We start from the raw sequence: 14,173 nt of genomic DNA, 5'->3' as shown, positions 1-14,173 counted from the left end.
TTAATCGATTTAAAGCAAAGCTGCGCTAGTAGTTTCCGTATATTAAAACTATTCAACGTCTAACGCAAATAAACTTTTCAACGTCACAAGGTTGTCTGGATGAGATCGCTTAAGCGATAATAACGCCTTTGCACGCCCAATTGTCTAGTCTATATTTCTCATATTTAATCATTATTAAACCACTAAAGGCTCACGTCTCCTCGCAGAATGAGAAAGGGTTTGGCAGTAATTGCCCACCACGCTGGTTAATTGCGGATTGGTAGACTTCACACACCTTTGACAACGATATGGGGAACTCTCAGACGTGTAGGTGTCCTCACGTTATTTTCCTTCACCGTTAAAGTAGGAGACATTTTTAATTCCTTAAATTAAAAAACACATAAAACTCTGATAACTTAGCGCCGGGGATCGAATTCGGTCACCCCGAAAGGGAGGCCAGTGTTGTGGCCACAAGGCTATCGCCGCTTATATATCATACACACAAATTTATCATTGTATCGAACCATTACAGGCCCACTAAAGGGCACAGGTCGCCTCCCGCGATAAGAAGGGTTTAGGCCGTAGTCCACCACGCTGCACTGTCCCAGTGCGTATCTGTGGACTATACTACTACAAAGTAAAATATATAGAAATAACGTAATTCAGTAATACTTTATTATAAAGTACAGATGGCGATTGGCATCAGGCGTGCATAGAGGTATGCGCAGGGTATTCAGATGCAGTGGCGTGCATTGAGGGTATGCACAGGGCATGCAGATGATATAAAATGAAGAAAACCTCCTGTACGAGTTATAATTACTAAAGGGTAGGCTTTTTATTACTCTTACAATGCCTATCCTTAAGTTTTTTATAACTCGCACTGGAGATTTTCTCCATTTTATACCATATGCATACCCTTTGCATAACCTCTATGCACGCCACTGTGCAGATGATATAAAATGAAGAAAATCTCCAGTACGAGTTATAAACATCCTATGTAAAGGCATTGTAAGAGTTATAAAAAGCTTAAACTCAAGTATTTATAACTCATACTGGAGATTTTCTTCATTTACCTCTATGCGTATACCCTCTATGCACGCCACTGTTGGCAGCCCAAGATATTATAGGTGGTCACCTAACTATCTGAGGGAATATTCGTTCTATAAACGTTTAGTACACATACTCTCTCTCCAAATCTTAACGAATAGGCACTGTATGTAGAAACCTCTAAAGTCTTTCAAAATCGTATCATTAAGATTGTCTAAGATTGTTTGCGACTGATAAAATAGTCCACAGTCCAAAGCACAATACACACTAAGCAGCAAAAACTCATCGCTATAAAACAGTTTACGTAACTTCCTGTAGTCTCATATATTATACCTGAAAAAGAAAAAATGTTTACTTCAATATAAATCTTGCAAGTTAAACCATCTAACCTAAAATTTCGGCAAATATAAATTGGATGATAATGCGATACATGACATGGGTCTGATCTGTTGATAGCGCTGGATGGTGACCCTGACAACAAAACGTCGTTTTAGTTGTCTTGACGAGGACCCCGATTCGTATGTTTAAGGTGGTCAAATATTGCTTTGTAAAAAAAACATATCTATAATAACTATATCAAATATCTAAAACTTAATGTTAAAGCAAATGTATTTTCTTCAACGAGATCATTTGCTTTAACTTTATTATTTTTTTGTCAAAAACTATATTATTTAAAAAAAATCGTATACTTCGATAAATAAAATCACAGTGATAACATGTCGACGTGTCACAAAGCGATGAAGATCATCGTGGTATTCATCATCATTATGAGTCCCACTACTGCTTATAGGACTTCTCTTTTAAGGAGAGAGGTATTTAGAGGAAAGGCACGTGGCTCCAATGCGAATCAAGACGATTATACGAAGATTATCAGACAGACAATAATAATCGGAATCGATGGTTTATCGTGCTCTCCAATGAGTTAATAACAATTTTTGAATGTGTGAGAATTTTCGGCAGAAAACCCAATACGCAACTAAACGAGAAGAAAAAAATTAAAAATAATAATATTTACCTATTAACGGATCAGTCATGAGCATCAAAAATCCAGAGAAAAGAATATGTAAAGACAATGCAGCTGGAAATCTATTTGGCGCCGCCGTTACTAAAACCAAAGGAAACAGCACTTGCACTGAACATCTGACTAAACCTGACACTGCGGTTATTGTAACGACAAAAATCAAGTTATCTGAACATACCAATGCTGAAAAGAAGAAAAAGTAGTGTTAACTTAATTACTGACAAATTAGAAATTTGAGATGATCTAAAGCATGTTACGTAAAAAAGTGTTTAGACTGCCTTAATAAACAACTTTGTATATACTTTTGTGATGAATGAGGAAATAATTTAATTAAGCATTTCAATTAATGGAAATAATGATTTAAAATTAGTTGTCAATGTAATGTGTAATACAGTGAATAAATATTCGTTATAGAGCCGCAAATGAAACTTAGTTTCGTAATAGTTCGTAGTAGGAATGCAGCCAATATTTTTGGCTAATGTAGCGTATTATTATCTTTGGGACGGACTTTCTAAGCAATTGCTATTTTATAAAGGCAGGGGTTCGTTCTGACAAGTGTTATACTTTTAGTTTGGGGAATTAGATGAGACAGACAGATGTTAAAGTTCTTTCAAATCGCGTAATTAACTAAATATTTTTAAGAAGATAGATTACGGGTATGACAAAAGTAAGATTAGACAATCTATTTTAAAAAGCCGAATATATAATAAGATGATATAAAATAAGTACCTATTCGTAGCACCATTGTAACACAAGTTCCAAAAAAGAAGATCGTTTTACTATCTACATTGTAAAAGTAGGTAAATATTGCAAGACCAAATCTTGCCATCAGATCAGCCACGGCGCCGATCATAACGCATGTTGCTACTTGGATCTGAAATAAATGAAAAATTTATATTTCCAATTATTGAATCCTAACCGTTGAAAGATTCCTTGGACAAATTTCAAGTGATTACGTGATAGTACACAGTTATGTTATATGGATTCGTCCTTAATACAAATATTCTGATGAAGATATTAACCAAACGTTCCTGTATTACCTGATGAATGACGATCCACTCTTTCAACTCAAAAAAAGCTATCGCGAACAAACATTAAATATAACGTTGCCAAAAAAACGATTGCAAAGAGTTTTTGGGTATCCAAACAAATAATGCAAAAATTGGATAATTCATTGAATAATAGTATAGTTATGTTGGTACGATTTAACGATGGTATGCTATATAAATATACGATATTATTATGTATCTATAAAACCGTAATTATCGATGAATGTTAAAATAGTTTAAACAATCCGATAATGATGTTATTAGTCAATATCAATGATAAACAGAAAAATTATAAAGATTGTTAAACTATAAAATGATGTTAGGAAAGAGCAATCTGCTGAGTGTCTTGCCGGCTCTTCTCAGTGGAATCTGTCTTACGAATCGGTGGTAGAGTCACTACAAACAGACTGACTTGACGTTTCAAAAGTGCATGCAAATAAATGAATTTTGAATTTGATAAAAATCAGTTTGAAATTAATGTAATAACAAGTTATTGATACAATTCAGTTTATAATTTCAATTACTTAACCATGAGAAAATCTCGAATTTAATATGTCATCTAGGTGTAGAACTCATGTATTTATTGTAATTGCTAGGTTTGCGGACCTGTTTACGGGAATCGTATAGGTCAAATAAAATCAAAAGCTGGTAGATTTCTGTACTTATACAACTAGGAATTATATAACTACGAGTTATTATTTACCTTAGTGTATCCATATGAAAATAGCAACATTGGCTCCATCGCTAAGTAAGTCACATCAGACACGAAAGCAAATCCCAGCCCCACTAATGTGCTCACAAAACGAGGGTCTTTAAGCAAATCTAATTCGACATTATCGTATATTACTTTCCTGTAATAAAATCACAAATTTTTGAATTAATCGATGTATTTGGGCGCGTTTTGAGTTGACAGTGGCGGACCGCACTCTGAAATCGGGATTTTTTTTAATGATACATTCACACGTAAGTTCTGACGGAATCTGATTTACCTAGCATATGGCCCACGAGCAAATTAACAGGGCATGCAAGAAACAACTAGCAAAGTGCCGTCCTGTGTCCATAAACCTGAGGCGTTAAGAATAATGTGTGATGGCGTCAGAAATAAACATTGTGAACTACCCCAGACGAGCTCTGATGAACTTCATGGCTTACTTTACAACTGCGAGCTAAGATGCGCACCACGAGACAATGAGTATGCACATGTGCTCGTGTTATATCCTAGAAATAGGTAGAGTTAATGCTAGACATTATTATCTCGTGGCGCGTATGTAATTGGTGTAAAAGCGGCGGTAGCTTAGTGCTGTAGAAGCTGTACCTATAGGAGCTTCGGCTTCCTTTTTGGGGATCGGAGTTCGATCCCGGGCACGTAGCTTTTCGGAGTTATAAACGTATATTTAATTAAATTAATTTATTATCATTTGCATTAATGGTAAAGGAAAATATCGTGAGGAGACCTGCATGCCTAAGACATATCTATAATGTTCTGAAAAGTTTGTGAAGTCTTCCAATCCGCACTTGGCCAGCGTTTTGCATTTATCCTTAAACCCTGAAGAGAAGACCTATGCTCTGCAAGCTTTCGTTGGTCAGTAAGCCACGCTGGTGAGAATCACCTGGCTTATTTTACTATTCACTGCCTCGCATGTGGTGTATCGATCGACGGAGATGCGCCATTTCTCAAACAAACATTTTAATACGACCGCTCATAAGCTGATTATTTACTTACATTATACTTTTTTGAATAGACTGGTGCCGGGGAGCAGTAGTTTTAATTTCTACAGCATCGTCGTCTCCCGGTAACATTTTGATAGCTGATTCATCATAGACATCGCTTTTTAATTTTATTTTCTTGGGGCTTCTCGATTCTGAATCCGGTGAGAGCTCTGCAAAATTCACACAAGATCAGTAAAGAAAATCTCGCAAAACCTTAAGACTCTGGTAAAACGCGTCAGATATGGGTTCGTTCATGCAGAAACAGGGCAACGCTATGCCATAAATGCCATAAAAAATTGCACAACACATTTAGCCATGGTCATCCGGTTCGAATCCCTTCTGTTTCACTAAAAGTTAGCCCTGGACTACAATCTCACCTGGTGGTGAATGAAGATGCATTCTGAGATGGTAGCTGGCTGACCTGTTAGGTATTCGGTTTCAACGCAGCATCGTACCGAAACGCTGTATCACTTGGCGGCGAGTCTTTATAAGTAAGGTGGTAACAAGCCACAGCCGATGCCTCGAACCAGAACAGACAACAATAATTCAGAAGGAATCAAATCCAGCACCTTCTCATAGGACAACAGCATTCACCATTGCGCTAGGGAGATCGTCAAATACATTAACTTACCAACTTCAGCACATCCCGGTACTTTTATCATATGCCATTCAACCGGATGCATGACAAGCATCGCAAACACCAAGTGCAAGTCCACAGCCATGATCAGAGCGAGGGTCCATCTGAACCCGTACTCGGATAGCAGGAAGGTCACCATTATAGGGAATGTGATGGACGCCATGCTGCTCATAGTTTGGTTCGCGCTCATCATGGCTGTACGTTTCTTTGTGAAATAGCAATTGAACGCTGTAAAGCTGACTGGTATCATTACACCGAAGCCTGCACCTGTAAACACAATAAATAATTATATTTAAATACTTCATTCGTCGCTAACTATAGGCCTCATAAGAAGGCTCGGAGTCACTCAGCGGGCGATGGAGAGAGCTATACTAGGAGTATCTCTACGAGATCAAATTAGAAGTGAGGAGATCCGTAGAAGAACTAGAGTTACCGACACAGCTCAACCAGTTGCGAAGCTGAAGTGGCATTTGGCAGGGCACATCGCTCGGAGAAGATATGGACGTTGGGGTAAACGCAGCCGTAGGTCGGCCCCCGACGAGATGGACAGATGACACCAGGCGAGCGGCTGGGAGCCGCTGGAGGCAAGCGGCCCAGGACCATGTATTGTGGAACTCCCTACAAAAGAATTATGTCCAGCAGTGGACGTCGATTGGTTGACATGATGATGATGATGATGAAATACTTCATACTCACCACACTGTTGTCAATCAATTACTTTTAGTTTGCATTTCCAGCTATAATTTGCAAACATAGCTAATTATAGTACATACAGCTTGGATAATATAATAGAACTTAAAGTGTATGGAATGTGTATTGAACTTAACCTTTTTTGTGTTCATTGTCTACGTATGTCAAATTTTAAGGTAAGTTCAGCAAAATGGTACCCCAACATTCATTAACTGTTCGGCGGTACGAAGTTCGCTGAGGCAGCTAGTAATATCTTAACATGAATCATATATTTTCATGTCATAAAAAACAAATAAAATAATTGTAGCGCTTGTGATTTCGAAATACCTAACTGCCTCTTTTTTAATTTGCCGTATCAAAATTATTTGAACCATATTAACATATTCTAAACAAACGTTTTAATTTTTTTTGTCTGCCTGTTTTTTTGCATGGTCTAATCTTTGAAACAGCTGAACTGATTTTAACAGGACGTTAACAATCGAGCCAGGTAGATTATTCTGAAGAGGTTGACAAACTGATAACATTTAAAAATCCTTAAGTATTAATTTTACATGGCATTTATTTTAACTTACAAATTGTTAGTCACTTTAAAATAACATTTTTTGTAATAAAAATAAGTAAACAGAATAATTCCTACCTCTTATAACACCAAAAGTGAACACAAGTTGGTATGTCCTCTCTACGAAGATGGTTAATATATCACCTAATACAAATAATCCAGCGCCGACTAATCCTACTTGGCGAAACGAATATTTCTTAAGGGCAATCCCACTTAAAAAACCTGAAAGATTAAAAAAAAATATTCATAAGCATTATCACTATTAGCCTATTAACGTCGCACAGTAGGGCACAGGCCTCCTATCTTTTAATAAAAGTGTGAATAAAAAAAATTTTAAAAAAAAAGCGTCGCGTGCTTTTTAAGATATTTTCAAAATAATAATGATTCTACTCATATCTGTCAATAAAATATTTATAACTATTGACACCATGCACCCCACGCCTTTTTTACAATATATATATATTTTTTTTATTCACACTATATTAATTTATATTTATTGAAATTTTTAACACTATTCTTAATTTAAATTTATTAATATTTATTTTCTATTTTTAAGTTCGGTTTTCTATAAAAAGCGTGTTTTTTTAGTTTTTTGTAAACTATTATTTATTTTTTAATATTCTCGTACTGAAGAAAAAAAGTTGTTAGTGTAACCACCACCCTGCTCTAATGCGGGTAGACGACACCCGGAAATAACAATAACTCTGAGGCACTAACACTAGAGCCTAGAATAGGAAAACGGTAGCCAACTGCCTATACCTATTACGGGGTATTTCTCTACCCACGAGGACACATCCTGTCCCTTACCTAATTGTTAGTTTGATTCTACAGTCTTTCTTTGCATTCATGAGATTTTGAAAAACTATCAGGTTTCAGCTCGACCCGGGAACGAACCCGAGGAGGTAATTGAACATGCTAACCTCTAGATCAACGAGGCAACTCGGATATGTCTTAAGAATTATAGTAAGTAGATTGTTTACTTTTGAAATAACTTCCTTCATTGTATTGATTAACAGATAGTGCGAGAGCTATTGGCCGTATTTTTGACGCAGATAAACCAAGATTTTTTTAAATATTATTAAACTTCAAAATAACAACGTTCAAATTAAATTTATCAATACATTTCATGTGTATATATCTCTTAAAAATATTTGTGTTGAGTAAATATATTTTCATTCATATTCTATGTATCAGTATGGCATATCTATGCCATACTACTGGGCACCAAAAAAAGTACACTAGAAACTATGTAGTCTATGTAGTCTCGAGTACAATTTTCAAGTCAGTTGGTGCCATAACTGATAGTACTGATTAGTTATGAGCGCAGGAATGAGCAGCAGGGCCATTAGATAAAATTCAAAATTCAAAATTCAAAATTCATTTATTTCAAGTAGGCCTAATACAAGCACTTTTGAAACGTCAAGTCTGTCCGTGTGTAGTGACTCTACCACCGGTTCGGAAGGCAGATTCTACCGAGAAGAAGCCGGCAAGAAACTCAGCAGTTGCTCTTTTCCAACATCAAAAATTTACATTTTATATTTTAACATTCATTTTTCTATCTTGTGAGAGATGAAAGCGGAGCCGGGTGCTTCCAAGCAACCTTGTCATTAAGAAACTCATCAATTGTATAATAACCTCGCTGTAATAAATGTGTTTTAACACATTCTTTAAACTTATGGATTGGTAGGTCCAAAATTACCTTAGGAATCATATTATAAAAGCGTATACTCAATCCCACAAATGACTTCTGCACCTTTCGCAGACGATATGCAGATGTCACTAATTTATGACCATTTCTTGTAAGTCGACTGTTTATATCCACTTTTTGTTTATAAAGACTAATATGTTGTCTTACAAATACTATATTGTTATAAATGTATTGTGAGGCTACCGTAAGTATACCAATTTCTTTAAATTTTTCACGGAGCGATTCACGTGATTTAAGTTTATATATTGACCGTACAGCTCTTTTCTGCAATATGAATATAGTTTCAATATCAGCAGCTTTGCCCCATAATAAGATCCCGTAAGACATCACACTATGAAAGTACGCGAAGTAAACAAGTCTTGCTGTTTCTACGTCAGTAATCTGTCTAATTTTCCTGACGGCGTAGGCAGCCGAGCTTAGTTTACCTGCTAGTGTATCTATATGGGTACCCCACTGAAGCTTACAATCCAAGGTCATGCCCAGAAAAACTGTGGAATCTTCCATTTTTAGTGATTCTCCATTTATTATTATATTTTTATTAACTTTCTTTACATTTGGTAAAATAAATTCCACACACTTAGTTTTTTTTGCATTTAAAAGTAAATTATTGACAGTAAACCAGTGCGACACATGCGACATAGCACGGCTTACATCGTCAGAGTTGTCTCTACCTCTATCAGTTTTAAAAATTAGAGATGTATCATCAGCAAACAGTACAATGTCACAGGTTTCACTGACATGGTGTGGTAGATCATTTATATACACCAAAAATAGAAAGGGACCCAAGATTGAACCCTGTGGGACACCCATTGACGTAGCCGACCCCTGCGACTTAATGTCTTTTATGCAAACCCTTTGGGTTCTGTCACTGAGATAAGAGGCAACCAAATTTAGTGCAACGTTTTTGATACCATAATGGGCTAGTTTAAGAAGCAAGGTTTTATGATCGACACAATCGAATGCTTTGGATAGATCACAAAAAACACCAATGGCATTCTGCGAACGTTCCCAGGCATCGTACACATATTTTAAAAGTTTAGCGCCTGCATCCGTGGTGCTACGACCTTTAGTAAAACCGTACTGCTCCGGATGTAGTAAGTTATTTACATTGAAGTGATTCAAAAGTTGATTTAATATAATTTTTTCAAAGACCTTACTAAGAGCTGGTAAGATTGAAATGGGTCTGTAATTGTTAATGTCGTTTTTATTGCCAGATTTAAATAGAGGTATAAGTTTACTATGTTTCATTAAATTTGGAAAAGTACCTCTATCAACACATTCATTAAAAAGTATGGCTAAGTAAGGGGCAATAACGTCTATAATGTTAGATATTACCATTACAGACATACCCCATAAATCACCGGTTTTTTTCTGTTTCAACAACTTAAAATTCTTTATTATATCATATGCAGATATATGTTTAAAATTAAATAAAACGTTGCACTCATTAACGTTGTTCCTCAATAAACTCTGAGCTGCAGTAGGTGAAGAATTAAGTGAATCAGTCAACAAAATAGGAACACTCTGAAAAAAGTTTTCAAAGGTACTTGCAACCTCACTGTCAGCGGTAACTTTATTATCATTAATAATTAATTCAAAGTTTACGTTGCGAGATTTAGCTTTCCCAGTTTCATTATTAACAATTTTCCAGGTTGTTTGTACTTTGTTATCCGATTTTATGATTTGATCCTTAAAGTATAGCGACTTAGCATGAAAGCAAACGTTCTTAAACGTTTTAGAGTACATTTTTACGTGTTGTAGGAAAGCTGGAGTATGGTTATATTGTTTTTCACTATAGAGCTCATACAAATTATCTCTACTTTTGTATATGCCAATAGTTGCCCAATCGCTAAACTTTATTTTTTTATTGAAATCTATATGTTTGAAATTGAATATTTTGTTAAATTCATTTTCTATGATATTAAAGAGCGTACCATAAATGCTGTCAGGATGACCGTTCTTAAAGACAAGGGCAGGAATTTTGGATGATATTTCACCTTTGAATCGCGTCAATTTGCTCTTAGTTATCGGCCTACACTTGACGATATGTTTATCTTTGTTTATATTATTCAAAACAGTAATTTGTTGGCCACAATGATCTGATCTTAAGTTGGTTATTATCGATTTACCTAAGATATCACAGTTGAGAAAAATATTATCTAAACACGATGCTGAGGTTGCTGTGATTCTAGTAGGTTCACTAAAAGCATAATTTAAATTAAAACATTTAAATAAGTTTAGCAACCTAGTCGTAGTTGCATTACTAAGTAAAATATCAACATTAAAATCCCCGCATACTATTGCTTTTTTTGTGGATACAGACAATCGCTTAAGCACATCTTCCATTACATCCTCAAAAAGGCTAAAATCACCTGAGGGGGGACGATATACACACACTATTATAAATCGCTCCAGCTCCACACAAGATAGTTCTACAGTGCGTTCAACAGAAAGACTAACTATGTCTTTTCGCTCCTTACAAGTTATATTATTGTGTACAAAAATTAAGGACCCACCATGAATTGCAGTCCTTCTGAAGAACACACTTGACATTTTGAAATTCCTTAAGATAACTGCTGGATGTGCACCAGTGAGCCAATGCTCAGTAATACACAGAATGTGTATATTGAGTTTTTCCACAAACAGTATGACTACCCTTGCTATTTCTATGAGATATGATGATAGACTTAATAACACAATCTTTTTTTTTTAATTATCAGTAGTTTTATAGTTGACATAGACCCAGTCCATAGTAGCGTATCCAACTTTTTTTATATAGTTATAATTATTGATATATAATTGTAGAAATAGTATAAACATAGTAACACTTCACACTTTTTTTTAAAAAAAAGCTCTACTGCTAACGAGGTAGAGTTTTTCAAGGCACACTAATCTTAACCGTAGACTCTCTGTCTAGATAGGATCGAATCTCATATGTAACCTTATCCCAAACTGTACTTGGCATTGTTGCCATCTGAATATCGGTCAAATTAATAAACGATATAGATGAATGGATTTGCCATTGACAGTCATAAATCGGCGTCTTTACTCAATCAGCTTAGATTAAATTTTAAGACGAAAACTACCATCAATTGAGGTTACAAACGTGAGCCTTGGAGTTCGACCTGATTTCGATGTAATTAGTGAACAAAACCAATTCATACTAAATTAATCGAGACATTGTTAACATTGACAGAATTATAATGAATGAGACAATTCGTTGAATGTTAATAAATGTTTTTCATTCCAGTCCAGCGAATCAATTAGCTGGAGATGGTTTTATTATGAAACATTTAACAATTAAAGGTAAGCCTTGTTTGCTATAATCCGCGACTATCAGATATATAAATCAGATAATAGAGAACAAAAATGAAACAACAGAAAACGGCGTAAAGTGTTTTTTATATATCGCAACACCGAACACTTATTTAATACCTACTATAATATCATATCAGCAATTAGGAGACCAGAGTAAAAAGGGAAAAATTTTATACAGTATGATGACAGCAAGTATAATTTTTGAGACTTTAACCTACGGAACATTCACAATAGGATATTTACATATTTCGGTAAGTCGTTGTATTTTCAACTGTCTGTTGGAATGTCGAAATCCATTGATATCCAATATTAATTCCATTTATACAGTTAAAACGCGCAAAAAGTATTTTTATTACCTATACCTACTATAAATTATTCCTTGACTGCAATCCCAATTGGTGGTGTGCAACACTGCCATCAAAGATGATAGCGGGCTAACTTGTTAGGGATTTGGCAGTCATATTAAACGCATCCCTGCCTAATCGCCATAATTACGCTAAATGGCTTAGTGGCACATCTTTGTCGACTAGCAACGGCTATTATGCTACCAGGGTAATTTTTTTACCCGGAATCCTTTACGAGTGTAACGACTCAGCGGCGCTGACCACTACGGTCAGGAAGGTGTTAATATTTGGAGTATTTTGAAAGATGGTTAATGTGCTGATTCTTAAAGCTAAAGCACAAAGTATGACTGTCTTATTTTACGATGTGTGGTGTTGTTAATAAAAAAACACGTAATAGATAAATAACATCGATTCTGCGTGTGTTTCGGATAACAGCAAATTGTATTTCATGGATTTATGCAAAGTAATGCCAATAGTTGAAATATTTTTTAAAGTATCGAACGCTTGCTTAAGCGGTAAGAGTAAGGCATTTTTGGGGATTCCTACATCTAATTAGTTTAAGCCTCGTTTCCGAATTGGACTGAATAAATGACATTGACTAAGGAAAACTCAAACTCCGAACTTCTTTATTTATTCTAATAGGCCAATCAAAACGGCTTTTAAAATGATCGATGAAAATTATTTTTATTATTTTATATCATTAAATTTGAGAGAGAGAAATTAGAGAACGTATAAGAATTAGATTTACCGACAAAGATAAACGAGTCACGATGCTGAAGTAGAAATGCTAATAGCTCGGAGAACTGATGGACCTTGGGGTCCTATGCTTAAATAGCGACCCCGCACCGGTAAACCGGCGTTGGTCGACCCTCAAAACAGTGGACAGACAAAACCAACGAGTCCCTGAGAGCCGTTGAAAACAAGCGGCCCAGGATCTGATTATGGAACTCCCTACAAAAGACCTATCCAGCAGTAGACGTCTATATAATTAAAATAGGATAAGTTTTTGTAATGAATATAATGATGATATTGTTCATCATGATTACTAGATATCAATTTTACCTGAACTCACTGATGACATACATCTAATTAATATCAATGCCATAGAGTATAGAGCATAGACCGAATCAAGAACTGATAGATCTGATACTGAGGTGAATATCAGTGTGGCTAAATAAATAGGTATGGATCATAGAAACTTTAATAACAAGACACTAGAGGGTATTTCTAGCTAAAGCTCTTTAAGTAAAGAAACACTAAATGTTTAGAATGGAAACACTACACGCTGGGAGTTCATTCATTAATAGCCAAAAGGCAATTTAGTTTAAAAATTACAATAAAGTTACAAATGTTTTTCTAGTGCCTATTATCAATTCGTGTGCTCAGAGTCACGTTCGCGGAGACGTGATGTCGCTTACACATTTCTAGAGTCTTGTTATAGAAATGTATCTAGTTTGGATAGTAAATTGAACTTATCCTACATTCTAATTTAAAAATATTCCTACCTGATATTGATAACGCTCCATTATAAACACCTATCACAAGTGGAAGTCCACTAGCACCGTCCTGCTCTATGAAAAAGTTGTTAAATAATATCCCAAAGGCGTTTGATGAACCAAAACCCAGCATCTGAAAAAAAAAAATGTATGTGTCTAAAAACTGCATCACTTGTATCATTAGAAACTTACTTATCTAACAAAAACTAAAGGACGTAGAGAAAATAAAAATAATGTGATTTTGCTCCCTAGAAGAACTATGTTTAACACCGTAAATAACTTGTTACAATAATAACTATTATCATTAATTTCCGACACTCCGCGAAAAGCAGGAGAATCTGTACCGTGTAAATTATAATTACTTCAATCTTTATATTCCACACGAACGAACACGAGATCTTCGGCAATATACGAGTACTTACTCTCTTTTGCGCCGAACCCGGAGAATCCTCAGGAGGACTCTACAATGAATAAGTCCTGAGGATGCTCCGGAACCGTGCGTAGAAAGTACATTGCTGAAGATCTGTTTTCTGTTTCTGATTTGTGCGGATATAATTACTGATTGTCTCAATATAGGATTCGGAGGAGGATTCGGCCTTGAATCAGCGTGGGCAT

At 35.5% G+C, this 14,173-nt stretch overlaps 1 protein-coding gene across 1 annotated transcript in view; it reads right to left on the bottom strand.

Annotated features, from left to right (window-relative positions):
- Positions 1-1,197: 1,197 nt before the first annotated feature.
- LOC120624030 (monocarboxylate transporter 7-like) overlaps positions 1,198-14,173 on the bottom strand; it is a 28,053-nt gene continuing 15,077 nt past the window's right edge. The window contains exons 2-9 of the mRNA XM_039890339.1: positions 13,568-13,691; positions 6,771-6,914; positions 5,438-5,710; positions 4,820-4,976; positions 3,800-3,947; positions 2,777-2,921; positions 2,042-2,230; positions 1,198-1,359 (exon numbers count right to left, since the gene is read on the bottom strand). Coding sequence (XP_039746273.1) covers positions 1,241-1,359; positions 2,042-2,230; positions 2,777-2,921; positions 3,800-3,947; positions 4,820-4,976; positions 5,438-5,710; positions 6,771-6,914; positions 13,568-13,691 — 1,299 coding nt within the window. The 3' untranslated portion in view covers positions 1,198-1,240. The remainder of the gene's footprint in view (positions 1,360-2,041; positions 2,231-2,776; positions 2,922-3,799; positions 3,948-4,819; positions 4,977-5,437; positions 5,711-6,770; positions 6,915-13,567; positions 13,692-14,173) is intronic.

Source organism: Pararge aegeria, chromosome 5 (genome assembly GCF_905163445.1).
Source record: "Pararge aegeria chromosome 5, ilParAegt1.1, whole genome shotgun sequence".
Lineage (NCBI taxonomy): Eukaryota > Metazoa > Arthropoda > Insecta > Lepidoptera > Nymphalidae > Pararge > Pararge aegeria.
The sequence above is the reverse complement of the archived record's forward strand: the minus strand, read 5'-3'. Positions and strand labels throughout refer to the sequence as shown.